This window comes from Haemorhous mexicanus, chromosome 2 (genome assembly GCF_027477595.1).
Source record: "Haemorhous mexicanus isolate bHaeMex1 chromosome 2, bHaeMex1.pri, whole genome shotgun sequence".
NCBI lineage: Eukaryota > Metazoa > Chordata > Aves > Passeriformes > Fringillidae > Haemorhous > Haemorhous mexicanus.
In genome coordinates this window covers 97,593,408-97,615,449 of record NC_082342.1, presented here as the reverse complement: position 1 = coordinate 97,615,449, position 22,042 = coordinate 97,593,408, and the positions used below count along the sequence as shown (strand labels likewise).

Genomic DNA, 22,042 nt, shown 5'->3' with positions numbered 1-22,042 from the left:
AAGTATAAAGAATGTAGCAGATCAATGCCATTATCCTGAACTGCACTTAGAAGACAAAGGCAGCTCTTGAATTGATGCTCTCAGGAGTGCAGAAGCAGAGCTAAATTTTGGGCTACTGCAGACTTGCCAGAGGACTCTCTGTATATTTCCACCTAAAGATCATAGCCAGGGTAAACGCCACAAAAGCACGAGTGACTGTGATAAAGCCTGTAACACAGGATTGACTCATCAAATCAAGCAAATGCTAACAAAAAATTTGACTGCTAGGATTAAGATAGCCAAAGAGTTGGCAGCAGACTGGACTCTGAGCTCAATCAGAGCACAGTGTCAATAGGCTGCATTGGTTTAAAGTAAAGACATGGTGACAGCATTTCTGCTTTTGGGTAGGCCCTAAAGGCGCTTGCACAGGACGCAGTAGGGCAAGTGCACTAGATCCTTGAGAGATTTGAGATCTGTAATCGGGGGAAATAAATGAGGGACTTGATCTCCAGGGCATCTCTCCCCCAGCTAAAAGCTCTCATGATGCTAAGCATCCCTGTTTTCCCTCAAATACTGCAACAGGTGCCTGCAGCCTCCATGAAAGAAAGTGGTTTTAAAGCACCTTTTTTTTTTGGTTTTTTTTGTGGTTTTTTTGATTTGTTTTGTTTTTGGGGGTGGCGTGGACACTGGTGTATTCAATACACTGCATTCTGTGATGCCTGCCTGGGCACCCATGGTGCTGCCCTGGAGCTGAGCAGTGCAGTCCTGAGCATCATGCTGCTGTCACCCTTGGTCAAACACCCGCTCTCAGGTCCTGGATTTGTGTTTCTGCATCAGCACTTTAGCTGCTCTCTGTATGGTACTCATTTATTTATGCTTGATTGACAGACCTCTCAGGACAAAAAGACATTTCATCTGCCTATTAAAACACTTTGCAACTTGGAAGATAATGAAATAATTTGCTCTCTGTTGTGTTTTTTTTTTTTTTTTAATTCATCGAGGCTTCTGCAAGCACCACACAGCTCATTGATCTGCATTCCCAAATTCAACCACACAATCTTTGGTGTATGGGTTTTAACTGACCCCTTCAGCTGACAGGTAGTCAATCAACAGCAGAGAGCTGGTGATAGATGGTTTCAGGAACTGTGAAAGACGAGCTCCTCTATAAGCCTCAAGATTCTTTTGAAAGGTAGGTTTAAGTGACAAGGAAATACATCTCTGAGTTTAACACAAAGGTGTGCTTTGTTGGGTGAGGCTTTTACTACAGAGAGATGTAAACCTCCCTAGGCTAAAACTACAGAGATAATTGCGTATAGCATGGGAACCCCAGCACAGCAATTGATCCAGTATGACCCCAATATAGCTAATTACAGACTGTCAGGGCAATTTCTGTTCAAGCCAGACTGATAATTAATTAGTTACCTCCACATTGAAATCCTGACCTTGGCCTGGCACAGGGAAAACAGAGATTTGTGTATCTGGCCAAAGCATCTCATTGCTGCCAGGGGCAGGGAGACAAGGTATTAACAGCTGAAAATGGAAAATGGCAAATGGGAGGCCACAATGAAAGAGTAACTTTCTTACCTGCTCTTTCCTTCCTCTCCTGTTCTTCCTCCTCCAAAACCAATTGCTCAGGCTAAAAGAATAAATAAAATCCACAGACGTATAATTGTCTTTTGGAGACTTTCAGTTAATTCATACTACAGAACAGAGGTAGCATCTCTGCTGATAACTTTTTGGTCAAATTGCAAACTGGCAATTTATTCCTGCTGTTTTGTCTTTCAACCACTCACTAATCCATGACAGAAATTTACCTTCTACCTCGTGCCTACCTGGTTTCCTTGGTAACTTCTCATAAGAATATGACAAAAGCTTGGAAAAGACCAAATAAATTGTCAACAGCTTAATCTTTATTGATACAAAATTATGTGCTGTTAAATCTACTAGACCTCTGCCAAAGCTGCCTGATGTATTTCAGAGAACATTTATTTCTTTCTTGTTCAAAAGAGGTCCAGATATTATTAAACTGAGACACCTCTCCCCTCCCCACCCCCCCCCAAAAAAAAAAAAAAAAAAGAATCTTTTTGATTGTGTGAACAGATTTAAGGCCTGGAAGTTACCTGAACCTACATACATGCTTCATATATATCCTTTGTTTACGAGAGCCAGTACCAAAATTACTTTTTCAGCTTTGCATAAATTTAAAATGTTTTGCAGAAAAAAGTGGTTAAAATCATCCCTCTATGACATCTTCAGAAAGAATTTAGATTATTTATATACTATCAGAATGGATGCTTGAATAAAGATGTCATGAGTTTATGATTTAGAAGCAACAGTGGGACCAGAGTCAGGACATAAGAGAATCAGAACATCTTTAATTGTGAAACAAAGAAGAAGAAGGAGTGCAGACTTGCAATAATTGTATGTTTCATTGTTTGTGTTACTTCAAAACTCCCACCATGGCATGGGCTCCGCTTGCCAGATAGTGCAGATGCAAAATATCTGTCTGTCCTACAAGGTTGTAGTATAAATGGACAGTACTGGGACATGCAGGAGGAAAGAATAAAACAAGGGTGCTGTGCAGAGAGTTCAGGTGCTTTGCAGTAAATACCTTGTAGGGGAAAGTCTGACAAGAAAGGAAGCCAAGAAGGGAGTGGCATGCTCCTAAATCTTTTGGGCACTTCAATTTTTTTCCTTTAAAGATCTGGAAATGGTTTCCCAACCTGTATCAAGCTTCTTTTAGAAGTCTCCAGGCAATCCATCTATACAGCTTTCCAATGGCAAAGAATTGCCATGTTGTGTTCTTCATAGCTGGCAAATCATTGGATCAGAAGGTGTTGCTCAAAATAGATATGGAAGTGTGTACAGTTAAGTGTAGAAAAATGGTGAGGAGATAGGTCATGGATGCCCGTCAGTGACAACCCAGATATTGCTTATAATGAAACCCTTTCTGCTTTGTTAAGATCACTGTTCTGGGTTGTAATATGTTGTTACTTCCATTGCCTTTGGATGGGTTTTCCCACATCATGCTCTCTGCTGTAATCAGCCATGTGCTTTTCACCTTGTTCATGCACCCATCACATCTCTCACATAAAAAGCTTCATAAACTCATGCCCGTTGTTTTCTGCCATGGGCCAGTGCCAGGGATGGCCCCACTTGCTGCTCACCTTGCTCGGGGAGCTACTGGACAACCCGTGCTGGGGATGCTGAGGTAATAAATGCCTTCTGACTGTTGCTGTGTGCATTGTACTTGTTTATCTCATCCTGCTTGAGTCCGGGTGGGCATTGATACTGGCAGAGGCCAGTCTGCTGCTCTCACCTCGACCAAAAAACAAGGAGCAAAAGGAAAAACAAATTTTAGAAGAGGTATCTACCTGAAGTGTCAGAATTTAAGAAAATCTGCACCTATTATGGGTTAGGAGGAGATTGAGTGTTGAAATTAGTTTATCATCTTGTATCAAATTGAAATGCACCACTGTCTTTCTGGGCTGGCCGGTGGTTTGGGAGGAGATTCTGGGTCAGAAGAACCTACCAGAGCTGCTGCTCAGGGACTGCGGTGGTGGCGGATGCAGTGCACCAGGCTGGAAGCAGAACAGCAGAGATGAGTTTGGGCTGGCATTATCCCCTCTACCTCTGCCTTGAAGAAGGGGGCTAGAGAGGGTCAGATGGGGCGAGAAAGGAAAGGAGGGGCTGTGGTGGTATCGTCTCTCCTGGCGTGTGTGCTGCATCAGTGAGGCTGATGGCAACAGAGGGATCCTGGGAGCCCACACCAGCCAGCTCCTAACAAAAAAAAAAAAAAAAAACCTGATTGCTCATAGTGCCCTGTCCAAGCAAAGCCTTGAGGAATGGTTTTTGTCAGAATAAGAGGCACAGGAAGGCTCTGTTTCAGGTTAGCTTTCACAGTACTTCTGAGTATTCGCGCTGGCTTCCCAGGCGGTGCCGCAGACCATCGGGGTGGCCGCTGGCGGGAGGCGCTCCGGGGATGGAGCATCCCGGCAGGCGCACGGCGGGGATGGCGCGCACCGGGGCGAGCACGCGACCCGGCCGCTGGGCCGAGGTTCCCGGGCGGGTTTCCGCGCGCAAGAGAACGACGGGCAAAGGCAGAGATCGCGTTAGTGCGGCCGGTCGGGCCGGAACCCGCTGCCGGTGCTCCCAGAGGTAGATGGTCGGAAAACAGTCTGCCCGAGCCTGGCGCCGAAGGCTCGTGGGGGTTCGTTCTCTGCGCGACGGCGCCGTCCGAGGAGGAAACGAGGGGCCGGGGTATCCCGCAACTTTTCCCCGCGGCCGGCGGCTCCGGCTCCCGCTCCCGCCCCGCTGCGCGCCCGCGGAGGAGCCGACCGCCCGCCAGGGGGCGCGCGCCGGCCGCCCCTCGGCGCGCGCAGCGGGCGCGGAGCGGTGCGCGGGTCTCCGCGGGCGCGCGGCCCCCGCCCGCCGCCGCTGCCAGTGATGTCATGGGGCGGCGGCGGCGGCGGTGGCGGCGGCGGCGGCGGCGGCGGGGCGGGGGGGCGGCGGGGAGGAGGCGGCACTGCAGCTGCATGTGTCTGTAGCGGCGGGGCCGGGGCGTCGTCATCTGCATTCACATGGGGGCGGCGCCGCCGGCCTCCGCCTGAAGCCCCCGCCGGGGGACACACAAAACCCACGCGAGGCGCGGGGCGCCGCGACCCCCGCCCGCCGCCGCCATCGCCATGAATTCGGCGGAGCAGACCGTTACGTGGCTGATCGCCCTGGGCGTGCTGGAGTCGCCCAAAAAGACCATCTCCGACCCCGAGGGCTTCCTTCAGTCCTCCCTGAAGGACGGCGTGGTGCTGTGCCGCCTGCTCGACCGCCTGCTCCCGGGCACCATAGACAAAGTAAGTGCCCGGCGGCCCCCGCCCCGCCGCCCTTTGTGCGGCCGGGCCCGCCGCCCCCGGCCCCGCCCGTGCCGCCCCCCGCGCCGGAGGGGGGACCCCCGGGCTCGGGGAGGGCGGCGAGGGGCGCGGGGGGCGGAGCGGGGCCGGTCCCCCTCGGGGGGCCGGGAGAGAGCGGGGAGCGGCAGCCGGGCTGGAGGGGCTTCCCCCCTGAGGGGCCACTGTTCTGCAAGTGTTGTACAAACGCTCCGTTCGCCAAAGCGGAGTCCTGGCTGTGCACGGGAGATGCATTAATTTTGGGGGGAGGACTATGGACCCTTCCTTGCCTGCCACGAGCCGGCTGCAAACTTATCTACGCAACTGCTGGAACAGCCGGTGCCTCACCTCGCTTGGGAGGTGATTCAGCTCATCCCTTCCAGCCTCTGAAGGACATTTTAGCATTTCATGCTTAGTTTTCTTGAAGGCTGTTTTAGCATTATTTGGGTCCTTTACTGTTCCGTAGCCTGTGGAAAAAAAATCTCATCCTTTTTTTTTGGGGGTGGGGGCTGAAAAAACGAGTTACAGCTCTAGTTTGCGTTGTGTTTGAAGGAAATGTACTCTGTCAGGTAACTTTTATGTGTTCTGTGTACGTTCGTAATTCCTGTCGTAGCTCAGCCAGAGGGAGAGGGGTTTGGTTGCGCCTCAAAACTTGGGACAGTACAGTTGTCTCACCTGATGTTCAATAATGTAGTGCACACAGAGATCCACATATTGGCAAAAAACTTTCTCGTGTGCCAGTCTAAGGTAGTGAAGGGAAGATTGATGAAGGTCATCTGCTATGATGGTGGGATGACTCCTTTCTTGAAAATAACACCGTATTTTTCACCTTTTGCAGTTGGCAGAGCACTCCACTCATTAGAACCTGCAGACAGTGGGCTTTTGTTACCTTTTGTGGCTCTATTTCAAGTAGTTCTCAGACCCACAAAGTTGTAACCAGTGCCTTGAGCTCAGCAGGACGCTGGACTGGGCTGTCCCCCTTTGGTTCCTCAGTTTGCACCCACTGGGGTTGTTACTGTTTTGTGTTGTACTATAGCGTGGAGGTCTTGGCTCTGGACTGGAGTCCCATTCTGCAGATGTAGTAGATCATTCCTGCCTCCCAAATTCACAGGTACATTGGGAGGTAGTGTGGGGATATGGAAACCTCACAGGAGCCCACACTGCTATTGGTGGGCAATGGAAGTGATGAGAGTGGGTACAGTGTGTCTGTGGCTATGTGGGTGTGGGTAACCCAGGGACCACCATGGTGGCCAGTGGGGCTAGCTGGGACAGCTGAAGTCCCTGCCAGCTTTCCCTGCCACCATTTCCCCCTAAGTGGCTGTTCAGGCAGTAGAGCTGAAGAGGATGTTGCTGCTCCCAAGGGGCTGCAGCTTTGTGGAGGTGGTATGTGAGGTGCAAACTGCTGTCCAGTGCACTGGGCTGCGAAGTGGGGCTCCAGAGCAGGTAAATGTCCTGTTCTGCCATCAGGTAAATATCCTGTTCTGCCATCTGGGGTGACACATGCGGCTGGGAGTAAGTAGGGGCTCCTCCACCTAACTATCCACTGGCTCTGACAGGCTCTGCCCATGCCTCCTTGTCCCCAGGCTCTTTTGCCCGGTGGCACCAAGCCCAAGGAGGGTTTTGGCAGCCTTTTCCACACTGCTGCTCCAGGCACGCTCCCTGAGCACCTCTTGGGCTTTGGGTTCTGAGCTTTAGGGCAGGAAAGGTCTTTCTCCTTTGTGTAGATGTCAAGCCTAGTAAAATGGGGTCCTGCACTCAATCTGGGAAAGAGGCTCTACCAAAAAACAGAATAAACAAAAAAGCATAACAGTAATAAGTGTTAAAAGAGTATTTCCCAACTTAATGTGCTTCTCTGTTACAGTACAGTTTGGGACAGCTCGGTTATTGAATGGAAGGCTCTCTTTTCATCTCAGAGGAGCAAACACCTCCCGTGTTCGGGTGGGGGTCCCTTCACAGCACCCACGTGCAGAGGAGGGTTGGCAGAGGTGCACAGCTCCCCACAGCCAGCAAGGACACCAGATTGGGTGTGCAAGGAGCTGTCAGCGGGACCCATGGTGGAGCTGGCGGTGCAGCAGCGCGGGCTGGGATGGCAGCAGGGCGGGAGGAACGCTGGCACCTCGCAGCCTCCCACCCCCCGAGCTTGCCCCGCGTCGAGCAGGGTGCTGGGGCAGGTGTCCCCGCTGACCCTGTGTCTCTCCTCTGGCTCTGACTTAGTTGTAAGTCTGGGGAGAAATAGCCCTTTAAAAATCTTTTTTAGAGGGATCTTTGGTTTTGTGAGGGTAACTTCCTATTCCCATGGGCCATTCACAAAGCACTTTCTAATTCATAGATGTCTCTCTCACTCATTTTTCCATCTAACTTTGTAAATATACTTTTTCTGTAGACTCAGAATTTATAACCCATTCCTCTTTCACGTTCTCATCTATGTTATGTCTGAGCTGTTTCCGTGTTATTTTATTCTCTTCTTTGTTTGTTAGTGAACAGATACAAAAATTTACATCCTTTACTGTACCATGGTATTTTTTCCAAGTCTTTTTGGCTACTACTTTTTGTTACTTTTTTTATACTGAGTGCATTTAAAATATGAGACTTTTTTTTCCTTATTTGCCCTGAAAGTCTCTAGTTAAAACTGGACATTTTTGAAGTTTAAAAGATACAAGGATGTCCCACAGATGTAGACTGATTCAGTTCTTAAAATCATTTGAGATCATAACTTTCTATAAATATCTGACATTAGCAGACACTTTGAAGACTTACAGAGCTCATTTTTCTGTAAATACAAAATAGTAACTAAAACCAAAGAGAACATTTAAAAAATTACAAACTATAAATATGAAGGAATGTTTATCAGCTTGCGGTGCTTTTAAAGATGTTTTCTAGAAAATGTTATAAATGTATTTCTTTCTTTCAAAAACAGATTAGAAAGAGGATTCAATATATGCAGGAATGTAGTAATACGTTTTTTGCATTTTGTGCTTTTTAAAGCCTCTGGGTACCCCGAGAGTAATTAACAGGAGATTTTTAAATAAATAAAGATTGTGCGACCATAAAAGGAATCAAGCACTTGAAGGTCAAAGAACAGAATTTTCATAAGTCGATAAAACAAATTACTGGGTTTCAAGGCTGGTTAGTATATTCTTTCTTTAGATTGCCTTGTATTTGTATACCAGCATTGCACAGAGCAACCTACTGAGCTTCTTGCCAGGAAGTTTTGGCTGGATTTGTTTACATTACAATCATATTCTATCTTGAACAGGAAAGGACAGATATTAAATTGACTAGATTTCTCTAAGTCAGAATGAAAATACCTTGAAAAGAAATGTTGTTACAGACTGTTCCTTATTTTGGGGCTCACATTTTATGTCATAATCATTCCTTTGCATCTTGAAAGAGACCATGACAGGGTAAAACAGTTGGGTTAGGCAGTGTGATGGTACTGCACAATAACCTTGTCCTGAACACAGGAAATGAACAAAAGTGAGGGCAATTATTAAAAAAAAAAACAAAAAAACAATGCAAAATCAACAAAACTGACAACTTCCCCCACCCTGTCCAAACCCAGCTATGTCTTAGTTTCTTAAAGCATGGAGATCTATGCTGAAACATGGTTAGTTGATTTGTTCCAAAAGATAGGGAATTACTGAATTTTAATAATTTGAATAAAAAGCTATAATTTCAAGTTAGAGTGTTTCAGCCTTGTGTGGTAAAACTGAATTACTTTGATGGCAGGGAAGGGATCCCCGTGGAAGCATTGCAGTGCAGTTGTCTGCCGCTTAGATGCTTTTCCTCTCAGAGATCATTTTCCAAACAGATTCCTCCATCGCAGACCAGTTTGACCCACTTTCAACGTTGTAAACAGAGATCAGAATTGGAGCGGGAATTTTCCTTGTCATATGAGGCTTCGCGCTCCATTAAGTTTTGTTTGTACTTTTATTTTTGGTCAGCTGTTCGACCGAAAGCGTCGTTTTGAGGACAGCTTTGTTCTTTTTTGGGGAAGATGCAGAAGACGCATCGGGGAATGTGATGCTGCAGCCATTTGACACCCCGTGGTGCCCCCCCTCCGCCAGGGGCTCCTGCCGGGCACGGCAGCAGCTGCTTCGGGGCTCTGAAGCCGGGTCAGGGGGAGCGTGCGGGGATGCGGCTGGGGCTCGCCCGCCGGGCCCCCCTCCGTCGAATGGACCATCCCCGGGCGGTGAACTGAGCGTAGGAGGGGAGGAGGCAGGAGCTGCTCTGCTGCGCGGGGGAGGCTGATCCAAAACACAGCCGCTTCCTCTGGCTGCGCCCGCGGCGCTGAGGTGGGAGACGGGCGGCACGGGGCTGGCCCCGGGAAAACAGACCCAGCTCTCTCTCCTGCTGGATGAGGCTTGGTGCATGGCCGAAAGGAAACGTCATTCCTGTTCCCTGTGGAGGATTGGGTACTCGCGTTGGCATTAATTTGGTTATTAATTGGGGTAGTACCAGAACTGATGGCAGCAAAGATTAAGATCTTTGTACAAATACCTCGTACATCTGTATGATTCTCTTTTTAATGAGAGAGGTCTTTGGCTAAATGAGGCAGTCTGAATTGTAATTTAGGAATAAATTAACCCTTTGTGATTCACAAGGCAAATGAATTGTTGTGTATGAGCACAAGCACTGGGAGTATCCAAAGGAGGGTTTGGGCTGCCGCACGTGGCAGCCATGTCACCAGCCGTGTCCCCGCGATGAGCTGTGCGCCTAGGCTCGGGCAAAGGGAGATTTATGCTCACTTATCTCTCATTTCACACGTAAATATCGGGCAAAGTATACTTCTCTCCTGTTGTGACAAGGTGTGACCCGAACGTGATATTTCACGTGTTGCAAAGGAAGAAGAAAGGAAAGGTGTTTGGACCCAGAGTTAATAACAGGTGACGATTTTTGTAGCCCAGTATATTTGCAAAGGGTGTAAGGCTGGCTGGGAGCTGAATGTGGAGCCCAGACAGAGCTTGAGAACATCCCACCAGCAGTGCAGACATTACTCCTAAGGTGGAAATTTCCAGGTGCTGTTTGGCCCTGAGCGACCAACATTTTGGAAGCTCCTCTGTCAGGATGTTCTCACACTGAAGCCTTGGTGAGGCTGTTTGGGTCTGCCTGGCTGACCCCAAAGGCTGTTCTGCCTTCTCTGACTGAAATCTGTTGGGAAGGTATTGTGGTGGCTGTGTGCAGCAGCAGCAGCAGCAGGTCATCACAGGACAGGAAGCAAAAGCTGCATTTCAATGTGCATATGCTCCCTTCCTTCAGCAACAGTCCTCGCAGGGAGATTATTGTGCTTCTGGCAAGACTAATCCGTGCTGGACAGGTGTGCCTGCCGTGGCTGCGTGCTCAGGGAACGCTGGTGTGTGTATGAGTGCTGTTACTCCAGGGTGGAAGCACTGCAAGGACGAGCTGAGAGCCTCGGGGGGAAAAGTTATCCCAAACAAAGTCATTAGAGTGCCTTTTCCCTGAATACATGCTGTTCTCATCAGTGATACTCTGAGCTTTGTAGGATTTTTTGGTCCTGTTACAGACTTGTCATTGACTGTGCTGCTCCTACTGCCTTGTGAGAGCAGGGATGCAGGAATGCTTTGAAGGAGAATGCCCTTGCTTTTCCCGTCTATGTACTGGCTCTGTAATTCTGGCAACTGGGATATTATCCAAAGAAATATGGTCTGCCTGTGCTCATTGAGGAAGCAGAGGACTTTATCTATGTGCACTGCTTTTTTTTCCTTGAAAACCAGATCCTGACAGTGCATAAAGATCTGGGCTGAGTTAAATAAGGGTGTGCTAAATCCTGAGAAGAGGGGACAATTAAGGAAACTGTTGGCAATTAAATTGTTTTTTTGTGAGAAAATGTGGAAAAATAATGTAGTTCTGCTGGTCTTACTCTCATTAATGTCTTTTCCACAGTTTTTATATGCATTCTTTCTATGCCTGTACATAATATGGGCAACAAAAAGTTAGCCCTCAGGTGCCCTACTGCTACCCAGACTATCCTCCAAATGCTGTGTGTGTGTGGAGAAAAGGAAGCACTGTGGGGATGCCACTAGCATGCTCCCCTCTGGTTACACTGCATGCTAGTCACTGATGGCACCACATTGTTCAGCTGAAAATGTTTAAGATTGTAATTCCAGCCTTAGAAAACTGGAAGTCTGGCTTTAAAATTGAAGTTTGCAGACTAGGTACATATATAAATGTATTTATACATACACACACATATATATTCATATATATATTATATATAGTATGCATTTATATTATTAAAGGCTGGCTATGAATCACTGAGGGGAATTCAATATACATCTTCCTTAAATAAAAATTTAAATTAATTGTTATTCAGTGGCTGTGATTTGAAGAGTTGTAACTTTAAAACACTTCAAGCATGACAGGGCTTGCAAAAATATTGTCAGCTGGCAGCATGGAAGCAGTGTCTTGCACTTTGGCTGGCTGAGTTTTACTCCCTGATCCTCAGCCAGTGTGACATTCTGCTCTCTCCCTCACTTTGCTGCCTAGAGCAAAGCCATTTTCTCTCCACATCTCTCAGTATGATGTGGTTGCTGCCATTACCCACCACCAGAGTCACAGAACCATAGAATGGCTTGAGTTGGAAGGGACCTTAAAGATCATCCTAGTTCCAGCAGCCCTGCTATGGGACACGATGGGACACATTCCACTGGACCAGGATGCTCAAACCCCATCCAGCCTGGCCTTGAACACTTCCAGGGATGAGGCACCCATGACTTATCTGAGCAACCTGTTTCAGTGTCTCAGCACTGTAATTGTGGCAGGGAGTTGAGCAGGGGTGGCCAGCTTCATCTGCAAGAAGTTTCCTTCATGCCACTCCTCATCACGGGTCACTGAGACCCCCGTGGGCAGAGGCCCCTGTCCCTTCTTGGCCCATGAAACACTGCTTGGGTCTAAGTGCATTTAATAGGGGTCTCCATTTTCCTGCTCTGCAGTGAGTGCTATTGGATGATGTTGGCAGCTTGCCCAGAAGAGAATCCATCCCTTCTGTAGGGCTTTGGTAGTCCTATGGAATATTTTCATGGGGTGGGGGGAGGGGGAAAGCAGTAAAAATCATATACCCCCCACTGGTGCAGCTGTGCTGTCAGAGAAGTGGTTTTGTTGGCTTTGTTAATGTCACTGGGGGAAGTGGTACTGTGAGACTGGCAGAGGAATTCCCTCTCTGGCATATGTTACATCCACACTGAGGAGCGATGCCAGCATATCTAGCAGCAGAGCTCTCCCAGTGTAAACAAACCCTGAGTGATTGGACTCCTGAAGCCTGAGCTTGCGCTGCATCAAAACAGTGATGCTCCACAGGAAACACTGCAGGCTTTACTTGACAAGGGGTGCAAAATCCTTCTCCATCAGCCTTCCTTCACAGGGCAATCTCTTTGGTTCTGTTCCTGCCAAGCCCACACCTGGAGCTGCACTTCATCAGGCTTTTTTCACATGCTGACTTCAGGGAAATACACATCTTCCTGTGGACACTTAATGCTGGCACCCCTGGAGCTCTGCAGCCTGAGGCTTATGATGCTGCTTGGGATTGGGGTCAGTTGCATGATAGCTGATTTCCTCTTTTTCTTTGAAATAGCAAGAAAATAAGCAAAACCACAGGAATTAGGAATATTAGTACTTAGCTTTTAGGAAGGAAGGGAAAGCAGATTACCGCTGCAGCTGCAGCCAGGCTCTCTTATGTGTATGTATTACATCCTTCAGGCTCACTCCTGTGCATGTGTTCTGGTAGGACTCCTGCCTAGTTCAGGTCACAGTGGAGGGGGCCTTCAAGGCTCCTAATAGCAGTGGAAAAGACAGCTTGTAAGTTTTATGTGCATGGCATTCTCATTTTCTTAATGCTGTGCCAACCTGTCTGAAATATAAAAATTAGATGGAAACTTGAGACAACAAAGGTACCATACAGACTGCCCTGGTTCCATTAGACTATGGCATTAGACTAGGGCTGGGTTAAAACCTGCTTCATAGAAGTCAATTTATACACTTCCACAAAATCGCAGAATCAATTATGTTGGAAAAGACCTCTGAGATCATCGAGTCTTTGAGTGAACACCACCTTGTTAGGTAGACCTTGGCACTAAGTACCTCATCCAGTCTTTCCTTAAACCCCTCTGGGGAAGGTGACTCCACCACCTCCCTGGGCAGCCCATTCCAATGTTTAATTACCCTTTCTGTGAAGAAAAGCCTCCTAGTGTCCAACCTGAACCTTCCCTGATGCAACTTGAGTATATGTACATTGATGGGAATTTAATCAGGGTCTAAGGGAAGTGGCAAAAGTACTGTTACTTCTACTGCAAAAAAAAAAAAAAAAAAAGTACTGTTTTCCTGAATATTGTTTAATTCAGGTACATATCTGAAAAGATGAACTCAAAACAGCTGAATCAGTTTTTCAGAGTCGTTTTTGGAGGGCAGATTAATGGAAAAAAGCAGCTCTAATTTTTGCATAAGGTCCCATTTATAAAGGCTGCCACAGGACCTGGCTGTCATTTTAACCAAACTACACATTTCATTTGCAAACCTAGTTGAACTTACATTTTGAGGGCTATTACACTAAAGAACTGAAGCAGCTAAAGCAGAACATTTGTGTGTTTGAATGTAGGTCACTGTTAATGATGGCTAGTCAGGCAGAGGAGCATTTCTGAACGCGTGCAGAGGAAAAAATCAGAAGAGCAGGAGGAGTCTTCAGTGAACTAAAAGTGCTCCTAGTTTCACATAGCATAGCAAAGTGGAGACTGAGGGAGCACAGAGTGGTGGCTGCTGAGTTGGTGTGGCCTGTTGGACAGTAAAGAAAAAGTGGTGGGTTGTGTTTGTGTGGCTAAATGTGAGATTGCATTTGCTGGTTTTGAAGGTGGTGGTGTGTGGTCTGAGGTGGGAGAGATGGAAAGATGGAATACAGGGACTGGTGTGGGGATGTAGGATGTAAAGCAGAGGAGTGTCAGATGTGGGGTTAGTCATGCTGATGGCTTCAGAGTGAGGTAACGGGATCTAAGAGCTTCTTCTGTGGCTGTCACCAATAGTGGTGTCCAAGGGCAAGAGGTTTGTGAACCTTTATGCTCTAGTGTTAATAAAAAATGGACACTAACCACTTTTCAGAGAGTTCTTCCAAATGACACTCAAAGGACTCTTGTAAGTCTAGGAGATGACTGGAGTTTGGGACACTGAGTCCTGCTTTTACCTTCTGCTGTGTCTTGATTAACTTGGTGTCTGGGTATCCTTTTCAGCAAATAAGAATTTTAGGGCATATCATAAGGCACCTCCCTTCCTCTTTGTATTGTATGCAGAGTCTAGGTGTGTTGTGGAAATGTAAAATTTTACCACATAAAAAAAATTAGTCCATGACCTGTAGGAGCTTCAGTCTTTTGCTGGATCTAGCTCTTACTATCTATGTGTCTGTCTGTCTGACTGCCTACTGCTGTGTTTTCAGAGCATGGGTTCCCTCAAGCCAAAATACAGGTGTGTAGCCCATGCTGACTGCTGTGCAGGTTGTTACTGAAAAGTTTGTGGGTTGCAGGTTTTATAGGGTGGGAAAAGTCAGTGCTAAAGAGCTACAGTACTGCAGAAACTGTATCATGCTAAGGTCTGGTGCTCTGTCAAGACACCTGATTTTAAAACAGAGCTGCACTTCATTGAGAATCCTGATCTGTGTTTTTAGTATAGTTATAGCATCCTGCTAATGTGCCATCAATAAGATGTGCAGTTCTTTAAGCGATTTGGCTCATCTGCAGAGTGCTCCTCACTTGGAGATGTGGAAGATGCGATCCTTAGAAGTGCAGCTGTGCCTCCTGCTGTCCTGGGAGGAGCAGGAGACTCCCATCTGCAGTCCTGCCAGCCCAACTGCTCACTGACTGTGGAGGGAGTGCTGCACCTGCCATTGGTCCCTAGCAGTGGATGCTTCCCTGAGAAGCAGAGGATGTCCTCCTGTGTAACTGTGTAGCCACTCTTTCTTTTCCATCCCCACAATCCCCAGGGGATTTGTGCCTCACAATTTGTGCCTCTCAAATTGTGCCTCAATGTGTGAGGCACAAGTTGCCTCACATTGGCAACTTGTGAGGGCCAGTGGTCTGGGACAGAGCAGGAAACCCGAATGCCCAGAGGGATGGGCCCTGCTGGGCATGGGTGCAGGTGATGGCAGGAGGCAGCAGCTGGGAGGGCTGGGGAGGGAAGGGAGGCAGGAGGTGTTGGACAGTTAATCGCCTGCAGCTTCACCACACAGGCTGGTGTGAGAATGGCCAGGCTTCCTCCTCATCATGCTTTTAATCTCATTTTTGTCCCTGAACACAAACCCTGGCAACAAATCCCAGCCTGTAGTGCTTGTGCAGGAGGTGTTTGCCCCATTGGAAGATCAGTTGCCCTTGACCAGTCAAAGGAGTTGGAAGCAAGGGAAACACAGCTGCTGTGGGACTGAATGTGATCAATAGGACCCTTTTGTTAGCTTAGCTGCATTGTGCAATTATGGTATTTCTACTGATTAGATTGCGGTTATGCTCTGTGTGTACAAGGTGCTCTGAAACATGGAGGGACAACTGTTTTGTGCTACGGGGGGAATGGGATATAAAAGGGTCCAGGCAGGATGAAAAGGATTTCCCCCTATTTAAGGGCACAGTCTTTGAACTTCAGGCTCGAGCAGCCATACATACACCTGAACAGGATGTTTTCAAGCATCTGCTGAACTTGGCTACTAGTTTGCAGCTAGGTTACATTTTCTATTCCTTTCTGCTTTCTAGTTACTGAGATAGGCTTCTTACATAGTAAACCATGTTGTACTTTTTATATGTTGTGCTAGATAAATGATTGATGTAACTTGCATGTATGAACTGTGTTCTTACTCACTCTACCTAGTAGATTCCAGTTTCTATATAAAGGCCTTGTACACTTCTCGTTCTGTGACCCAGTTTGTCAACTTGTTCAGCAGTGAATGCAAGTAAACAGCTGATTTCCCATACTTATAGCTGAAGATGTCTCCTACTTTTTATTAATGTCTCATGTTTACTTGAGATTGCAATCAAAGAACTCTGTGTTTGCTTGGGTTTTAAAAAAAAATTACTTACTCATTATTATACACATTCCTTGCTTATTTTCTTCATATAATTTCCCTGTCCAAATAAATTAATAGTAGCCTTTTTCATTTTTTCTAAGACCACCCCTGTCATACCTTTTCCTGATGCAGCCTCTCTGCACTGCCCTTTCTTATTCACTTGTTATGTTTTTAACACCATAGATTTAAACTGATCTAAAGGGATGTAACATTTAGCTAGGTACCGTCAATTTGCATTGCACATTGTTCCCCACCTTTTCTGGATGGTGGGAAATGTACTCTGCTCCTTGATAGCTACAGTGCATCACATAAGTGTCCTCATTGAATGGGCTGTGGTTTCTAGCACTGCTCCCCAAGAGATTAAATCTTAATCAGAACCTGTCCCTGAACCACAAAGAAGTGGTTTAAACAGCGGCTGCTCTGCATATTACCTTCCTCTCGTCTCTTTGGATTCCGCTGTGGCACCCTGGTCCCTAATTAAGAATCTGTCATGCCCCTCTGGAATCCCTGTCTTTTCTAATTACTATTAACCTTTTTTATTTGTATTACTAGAGCACACAGAGGTTCCAGTTGGACACTGAGGCCTCTTTGTACTAGGAGCTGTGTATACATATAAGAAGTAGACAATCCCCATTAATGAACTAATGGTGTTGGTCTGTGATAGGAAAAGGATGAAGCAAATACTGGAGAGGAAAACACATAACCTCTTTATTTCACTGGCTTTATGTACATTCAACCCACTTTTTTTTAAGCTAAGCAATTTGGGAATATGACCCTACTTTTATTTATCCTTTGTGTCTGTACAGATTAGTCCTATTCAGGCGGACTAGGACCTACCTGCCTGTGGTCTGCTTGCATGATATTCTGGTATATTTTGAATAGTCTGTGAGGCTATAAATGTGATCTGTGTGAGAGGTCATGCTCCTGAGCTTCCTGTAACTATAAAGGATATCATGTACCATATGTGTGATTTTATCATGGGCCTGGCCAACATAACTGCACTTCGACATTCTGTCGCAGGGCTGGTTTTGTTCTTCAGGTCCCTTGCTGTGTTTCTCAGCTGTCTGTAGGAGAAAGTTGCCAGAATCACATTAAGATTTTCCAGGTAAATAACGGGTTTGCTTCATTTTATGGGATCATTAATGCTTTACATTTCTAGCAGGATGCAAATGCTAAGATATTTTTAAATTCTTTACCCATCTGCTTCTGTCTTCTGTTGTATAAAAATGCTTGCAGCCACAGAGCTGAGAAAATGTACCCTGCTTCTTTTATCATTCCAAAGTCTTTCCCCTTATTTTGAAAGAAGAAATGACATTTCTAAAGATTTTATTGTTTTGAGGAAGATGATTTTAAACTGAAAACATGCATTAGAGTGCTGGCAGAGCTAAGGTCTCAGTGGTGTACTTGGCATGTATTTTAAGCTTCCAGACCTGATAGGGAACAATTTGCTGGGTTTGAGTTTTCTTTGCTTGTTGTTTCTTTAATCTGCAATTGAAAGTCTTTGCCTTTCTCTAATCATGTCTCTCCTTACCCTCTTACCCTCTCCCCTTTCTACTCCCTAACTTTTTTTCTTTTTTTTGCCTCTTTTTCCCAGTTATTGTTCAGTCTTTTATGAATCATGTGTGGCCTCTTATGAGGTGATAGTACATGGCTGGGTTACTTAGAATTACTGAGTTTAATGTTTTGGAGACTTTGGGACATTTTGTGTTAATGTGGATTACGAGACAAGACATTTGCTTCTTTTAAGAGAAACCTGGATTTACTGTGATTTTTCGGGAGATGTTATTCATGTTTGAAGAGCAGAAGTAATGTTAAGGTTTCTCAGAATGAAAAGAGGCCTTGATGAACAAAGTAGTTGAAAAAGAAAATGGTGGGTACAAAAAAGAGACAATGAAGTAGCACGTGTAAAAGGAGACAAACTCCAGTTATTATGCAAATAGTTTAAGATAAAACAGTTATAAATTGTAATGATATCATTGTTGTGTGAATATTAAGAACAAGGAGAGAGCATACTAGAAGCATCAACATGGAAAAAATTCCCAGCATCTTATTCTGACAAGGGATGTTGGCATGATAGCTTTAGATTTCTTACTAGAATTAAGAAATAAATTGAGTAATCAAAAAGTGTTTCAAGGAAGAGACATGAAGGTCATGGTGTTTTCAGGAGAGCTCTTTCACCTCTTGTGTCCTTCAAACTTACTGAATTTATCTTTTGGGCTGTAGTCCTTCCTTAGGGCTTCTTTAGGATTCCCTTTAGGTTTTAGTGTAGTAAAGGGCTATTCTTAAGCCACAGTGATTTATCATAGTACCAAGCAATTTGAGGAGTTTGGAGCAGTGTGTGTATGTGTTCTTTTCTTGAGGAAAGGAAGATTCTTCAACTCATATTGTTACCAAATTCTTTGTATTACAGACTAGTGGCTTTCATTTAGGACTCATCTGAATTTTGTTTAGAAAATGATAGCGACTTGTGTTTTAAATTTCTTTGTGCCAGGTTCACCCTGTCATGCTGTCACATTTGTTAATTTTTGTGGTATCAAAAATTACCTCTGTGGTAATAATTCTGTATCAAAAAGTAACTCTGTGGGTCACAGCTATCTTTGTGGGAAGGCACTACCTTGGTTTCAGCTTGACAGAATGTTTGGAGTAAACCTTATGTGAAGTTCCCAGTGCTATGCAGGTGGATTATGCTGTGAGTTAATGTAACCTTGACACATGCGTGTAACAAAACCTTCTCTGAGTGCAATGCATGATCAAAGGCCGTGACAATGTGTGTTGCAACACCTCGGTTTCCAGCGGCTTGCCAGTGCACTTCTGTGCTGGGCTTTCCCCTTCTGACAGGACGAGGTGTCCAGTTTGGGCAATGATTTGTTTGCTAAACTACTTCACAGAAATCAATGAATGTATTGTGAAACGATGCTTATGTGCACACAGAATTTAGTTAAGCTGTGGTAAATTAAGCCATGTCCCTGAAGCTCTTGGGGCAGGCTGCTTTTCCGTGGAAGGGTTACACTCTGCTTTTGGGGTCTACAGAGGCTGAGCTGAAGGCACCGTGAGTGCGGCTGCAGAGAGCAGATGGCTGCGTTGCCAAAACCTGTCTTAGATTCAGTCAAGGTTTTCCTCTATGTGAAGCTGTTTTTCTTCTGGGGCGGGAAGGGGCTGTTTAATAAACCACAGATAAAGGTCATTAACATCAGACCCTGGAATTGGTAGATTATTAACTCCGGGTGCTGGTATTTTCCGCGGAGGTCTTCGGAGCATTTCTGATATATTTCCTCGTTAGAAAACCGATACCCAAGGGTGGACTGGAGCCAGAACGAGGGGACCTACGAGCCCCACGGGCGACACTGGCCACCCGCGGCGTGCGCGTCGTACCCTGGGCGCGGTCACTGCTTGTCCCGAGGAGGGGCTGTCCCCGGGCCGTCCGCTGGGCCGCTCGCCCTGCAGCCAAACCCGTCACGGCACTGGGGTCTCTGTAGCAGCAATTTGAAAAATTCAGAAGCACGGTGCGGCGAGGCCCGGGGCCGCTCCCGCCCGCAGCCGGGGCGGGGCTGGGGAGGGCCGAGCGGGGCCGCGCCTCCCTCCCTCCCTCCGCCCGCCCCGCCGGGCAGAGCCGCCCGCGACCGCGCCTGGCCGGGGCACCCCTGCCCGCGCTCCTGCCCGCCGCCCCCCGCCCTCGCACGCCATTTCCTGTGCTCCGTGTTTACTTCCCGGTTCAAAGCCTCCAGTGGGAGCGATCGGCGCCGCTGCCTGCGGAGGGAGAGGGAGGTGAGGGGAGCGGCGTGCTGGGGGACGGCGCTCCGGTGCGGTGCGGTCCCATCTCCTCCCCGCGCTGAGCCGCCCGCCTCTTCTCTTGCAGGTGTACCCGGAGCCGCGGACGGAGGGCGAGTGCCTGAGCAACATCCGCGAGTTCCTGCGGGGCTGCGGTGCTTCCCTGCGCCTGGAGGTGAGTCGGGGCTGGGGGCGCCCGGCTCGGTCCCGGGGGCGGGGGGTTTCTCGCCCTCCCTTTGTGCCCGGGGACGCGGCTAACAAGATGGTGGCGGCCGCCCCTCCCCTGGCTGCGGGCCCGGGGGGCTGCGGGGAAGCCGCTGCCGCCGCCAGCCCGGGGCTGCCGGGGCGCTGCCCGATGCGGCGCGGTGGCGGCCGCGCCCCGGCGGAGCCGCGCTCGGGGGCTCGGGCGGCGGGAGGGTGCGCTCGGAGAGCGTGGAAGGAAGGGCCGCGCCGCTCCTTGGGCGGGCAGGGCGCGCCCCGTCCCTCTGTCACTGCAGACACGAGTGCTGGGGACGGGGTTTGCCTGGCCCTGGGGCGGCTAAAACCACTGCAGTTCCGTCCGAGTGAATTCTCGGGACGTATAGATTGTGTCCGCTTTATTCGTGGAATCGCTTTGGAAGCGCAGCAGTCGGCTTAGAGAAATTAAGTTGCCTGCAACCGAGTGAAATGCTAATTGAAGAAAATGGCAGGTGCTGTTTCTTCTATTTAAATTTGCGTTACATAAAAGCCCTGCAAACTGCCATCTTTTCCGAACGTGTGTTCGCAGGGTTGCAAATTAGGTTCTCGAATATTGCTGGTATATTTAGCTATAGCAAGTACATACTGCTGTCGAGTTTACTTGATGTTGGCGTGTGGGAAGGAACTGATGAGATTAAAAACCAGTTTCAGCTTCTCTGCGTTGGAAAGTGAGAGGTATTGTCATTTCAGTTCTTGGAGACATTTTTTTGGGTGGAAAAATTGGTTTCTGGTGCTTTTGGACTTAAATTAATGTAGTGTTGCTTTAATTAATTTGCAGGGTCTTATGGTACCTCTGGTCTTGCCTGTGATTTTGCCAGGCAGTAACTGAATGTCATTAAAAAAGACTGATTGCTTTCCTGAGGTCTCTAAACTGTGAAGTACCATTAGTGAAATAAATGATACTTGCAGGACTTGCCCTTTATCTTAGGTTCCCTATGGATAAAGATGGAAATTAAGACCACTTTTAGCACTCCTCTTGTGAGTAAGTCCTTATGTTTTTACCTTCCTTCCCTTCTCCCTGCCAAATATGTAGAAAATCCCTTAGGATTTGTTGGGAGTAAAACTAAATTCAGTTCTGAAATACACAGAAACCAGGTTCTGGGGTTAACAGTGTATTATGTCAAGCATTCTTTTTGCTTTAGAGCAGCTGTCACTCCCATTTGTCTTTTGTAGGGCCCCATTGAGCTTTTCATGTTTTGAACATTCATGTGTGTGAGCAGATCCAAACTTCAGGTGGTAGGCATTTATGAACTGGGGAGGACTGGGGGAGGAGGTACTTCTGATCTCAATGCATAAATAAATTGAGTGTTGTAAATGTTAAAGAGGGGGAAAATGGCATTAATACCATCCTCTCTTCTTGACTAATTTCCTTCATCAGGTCTCTGGCAAAGCTTGATGCTATTGCAACTGTAACAGGCTGCGGATAGTTACAGTGTTGCAGTTTGGTCTCTTTTCTAGTTGCAAAAAGCTTTTGTCAGCCCCTTTCCTTGGGGTGATGAGAAAATAAAGAAAAATGATTGAAAGAAAAGATAATTTTGCTCTCCTTCTGAGAGCCTGCATATCTTTGGGAATAGTCAAATTGTTAACCTGGCCTCGGGGGCTTCTCAGCAAGAGTGCCGGAAACACCTTTCTTACGTGGAGGTAACTGGCAGCAGTGGCTTCCAGCTCAGCATGTTGGAACAGGAATTACTCCCAAGCTACCAGAGGGTTCAGAAGCTGGCAAGAAGGGGCACAAATGCTTGGGCTTATGGAGCTCTTGTGTGTGTATTTATGGTTTGTACATTGTCTGTTCCCTGTTGTTTTCTCATTAATTTTTCCAACCCCCTAACTGTGGCCAAAGATGAGAGCAGTGGCAACCTGGATTCAACCAGGGAGTAGCTGGCAGGAGCCTCTTGGCCATCCGCTACTCCTGGGCTCTTTCCCTCCCTCTGTTAACAAGGTGTGAGTCAGCCCAGGAGAATCTGAGCCTTCCTCACCGTGGGAACTGGGGAGATGCCACAGCTCCCCTGTGCAGGGTTTGTGTAATGCTTCCTGAGTCTCAGTCAGGGTGCAGAGATTGCGTTGAGTGGGGAGTGTGAGGAGCATCTCTGGAACCGCTTTAGAGGATATTATCAGAGGGCAGATGAGC

At 47.2% G+C, this 22,042-nt stretch overlaps 1 protein-coding gene across 4 annotated transcripts in view; it reads left to right on the top strand.

Moving 5' to 3' along the window:
• Positions 1-4,576: 4,576 nt before the first annotated feature.
• The window catches only part of ARHGEF7 (Rho guanine nucleotide exchange factor 7), a 115,819-nt gene continuing 98,353 nt past the window's right edge, over positions 4,577-22,042 (top strand). The window contains exons 1-2 of one of the 4 annotated variants that reach the window (XM_059839680.1): positions 4,577-4,829; positions 19,766-19,852. In XM_059839680.1, coding sequence (XP_059695663.1) covers positions 4,665-4,829; positions 19,766-19,852 — 252 coding nt within the window. In that variant the 5' untranslated portion in view covers positions 4,577-4,664. Of the gene's footprint in view, positions 4,830-19,524; positions 19,675-19,765; positions 19,853-22,042 lie in introns of those variants that run through there. The other 3 variants (XM_059839676.1, XM_059839675.1, XM_059839678.1) reach the window with 3 other exon arrangements.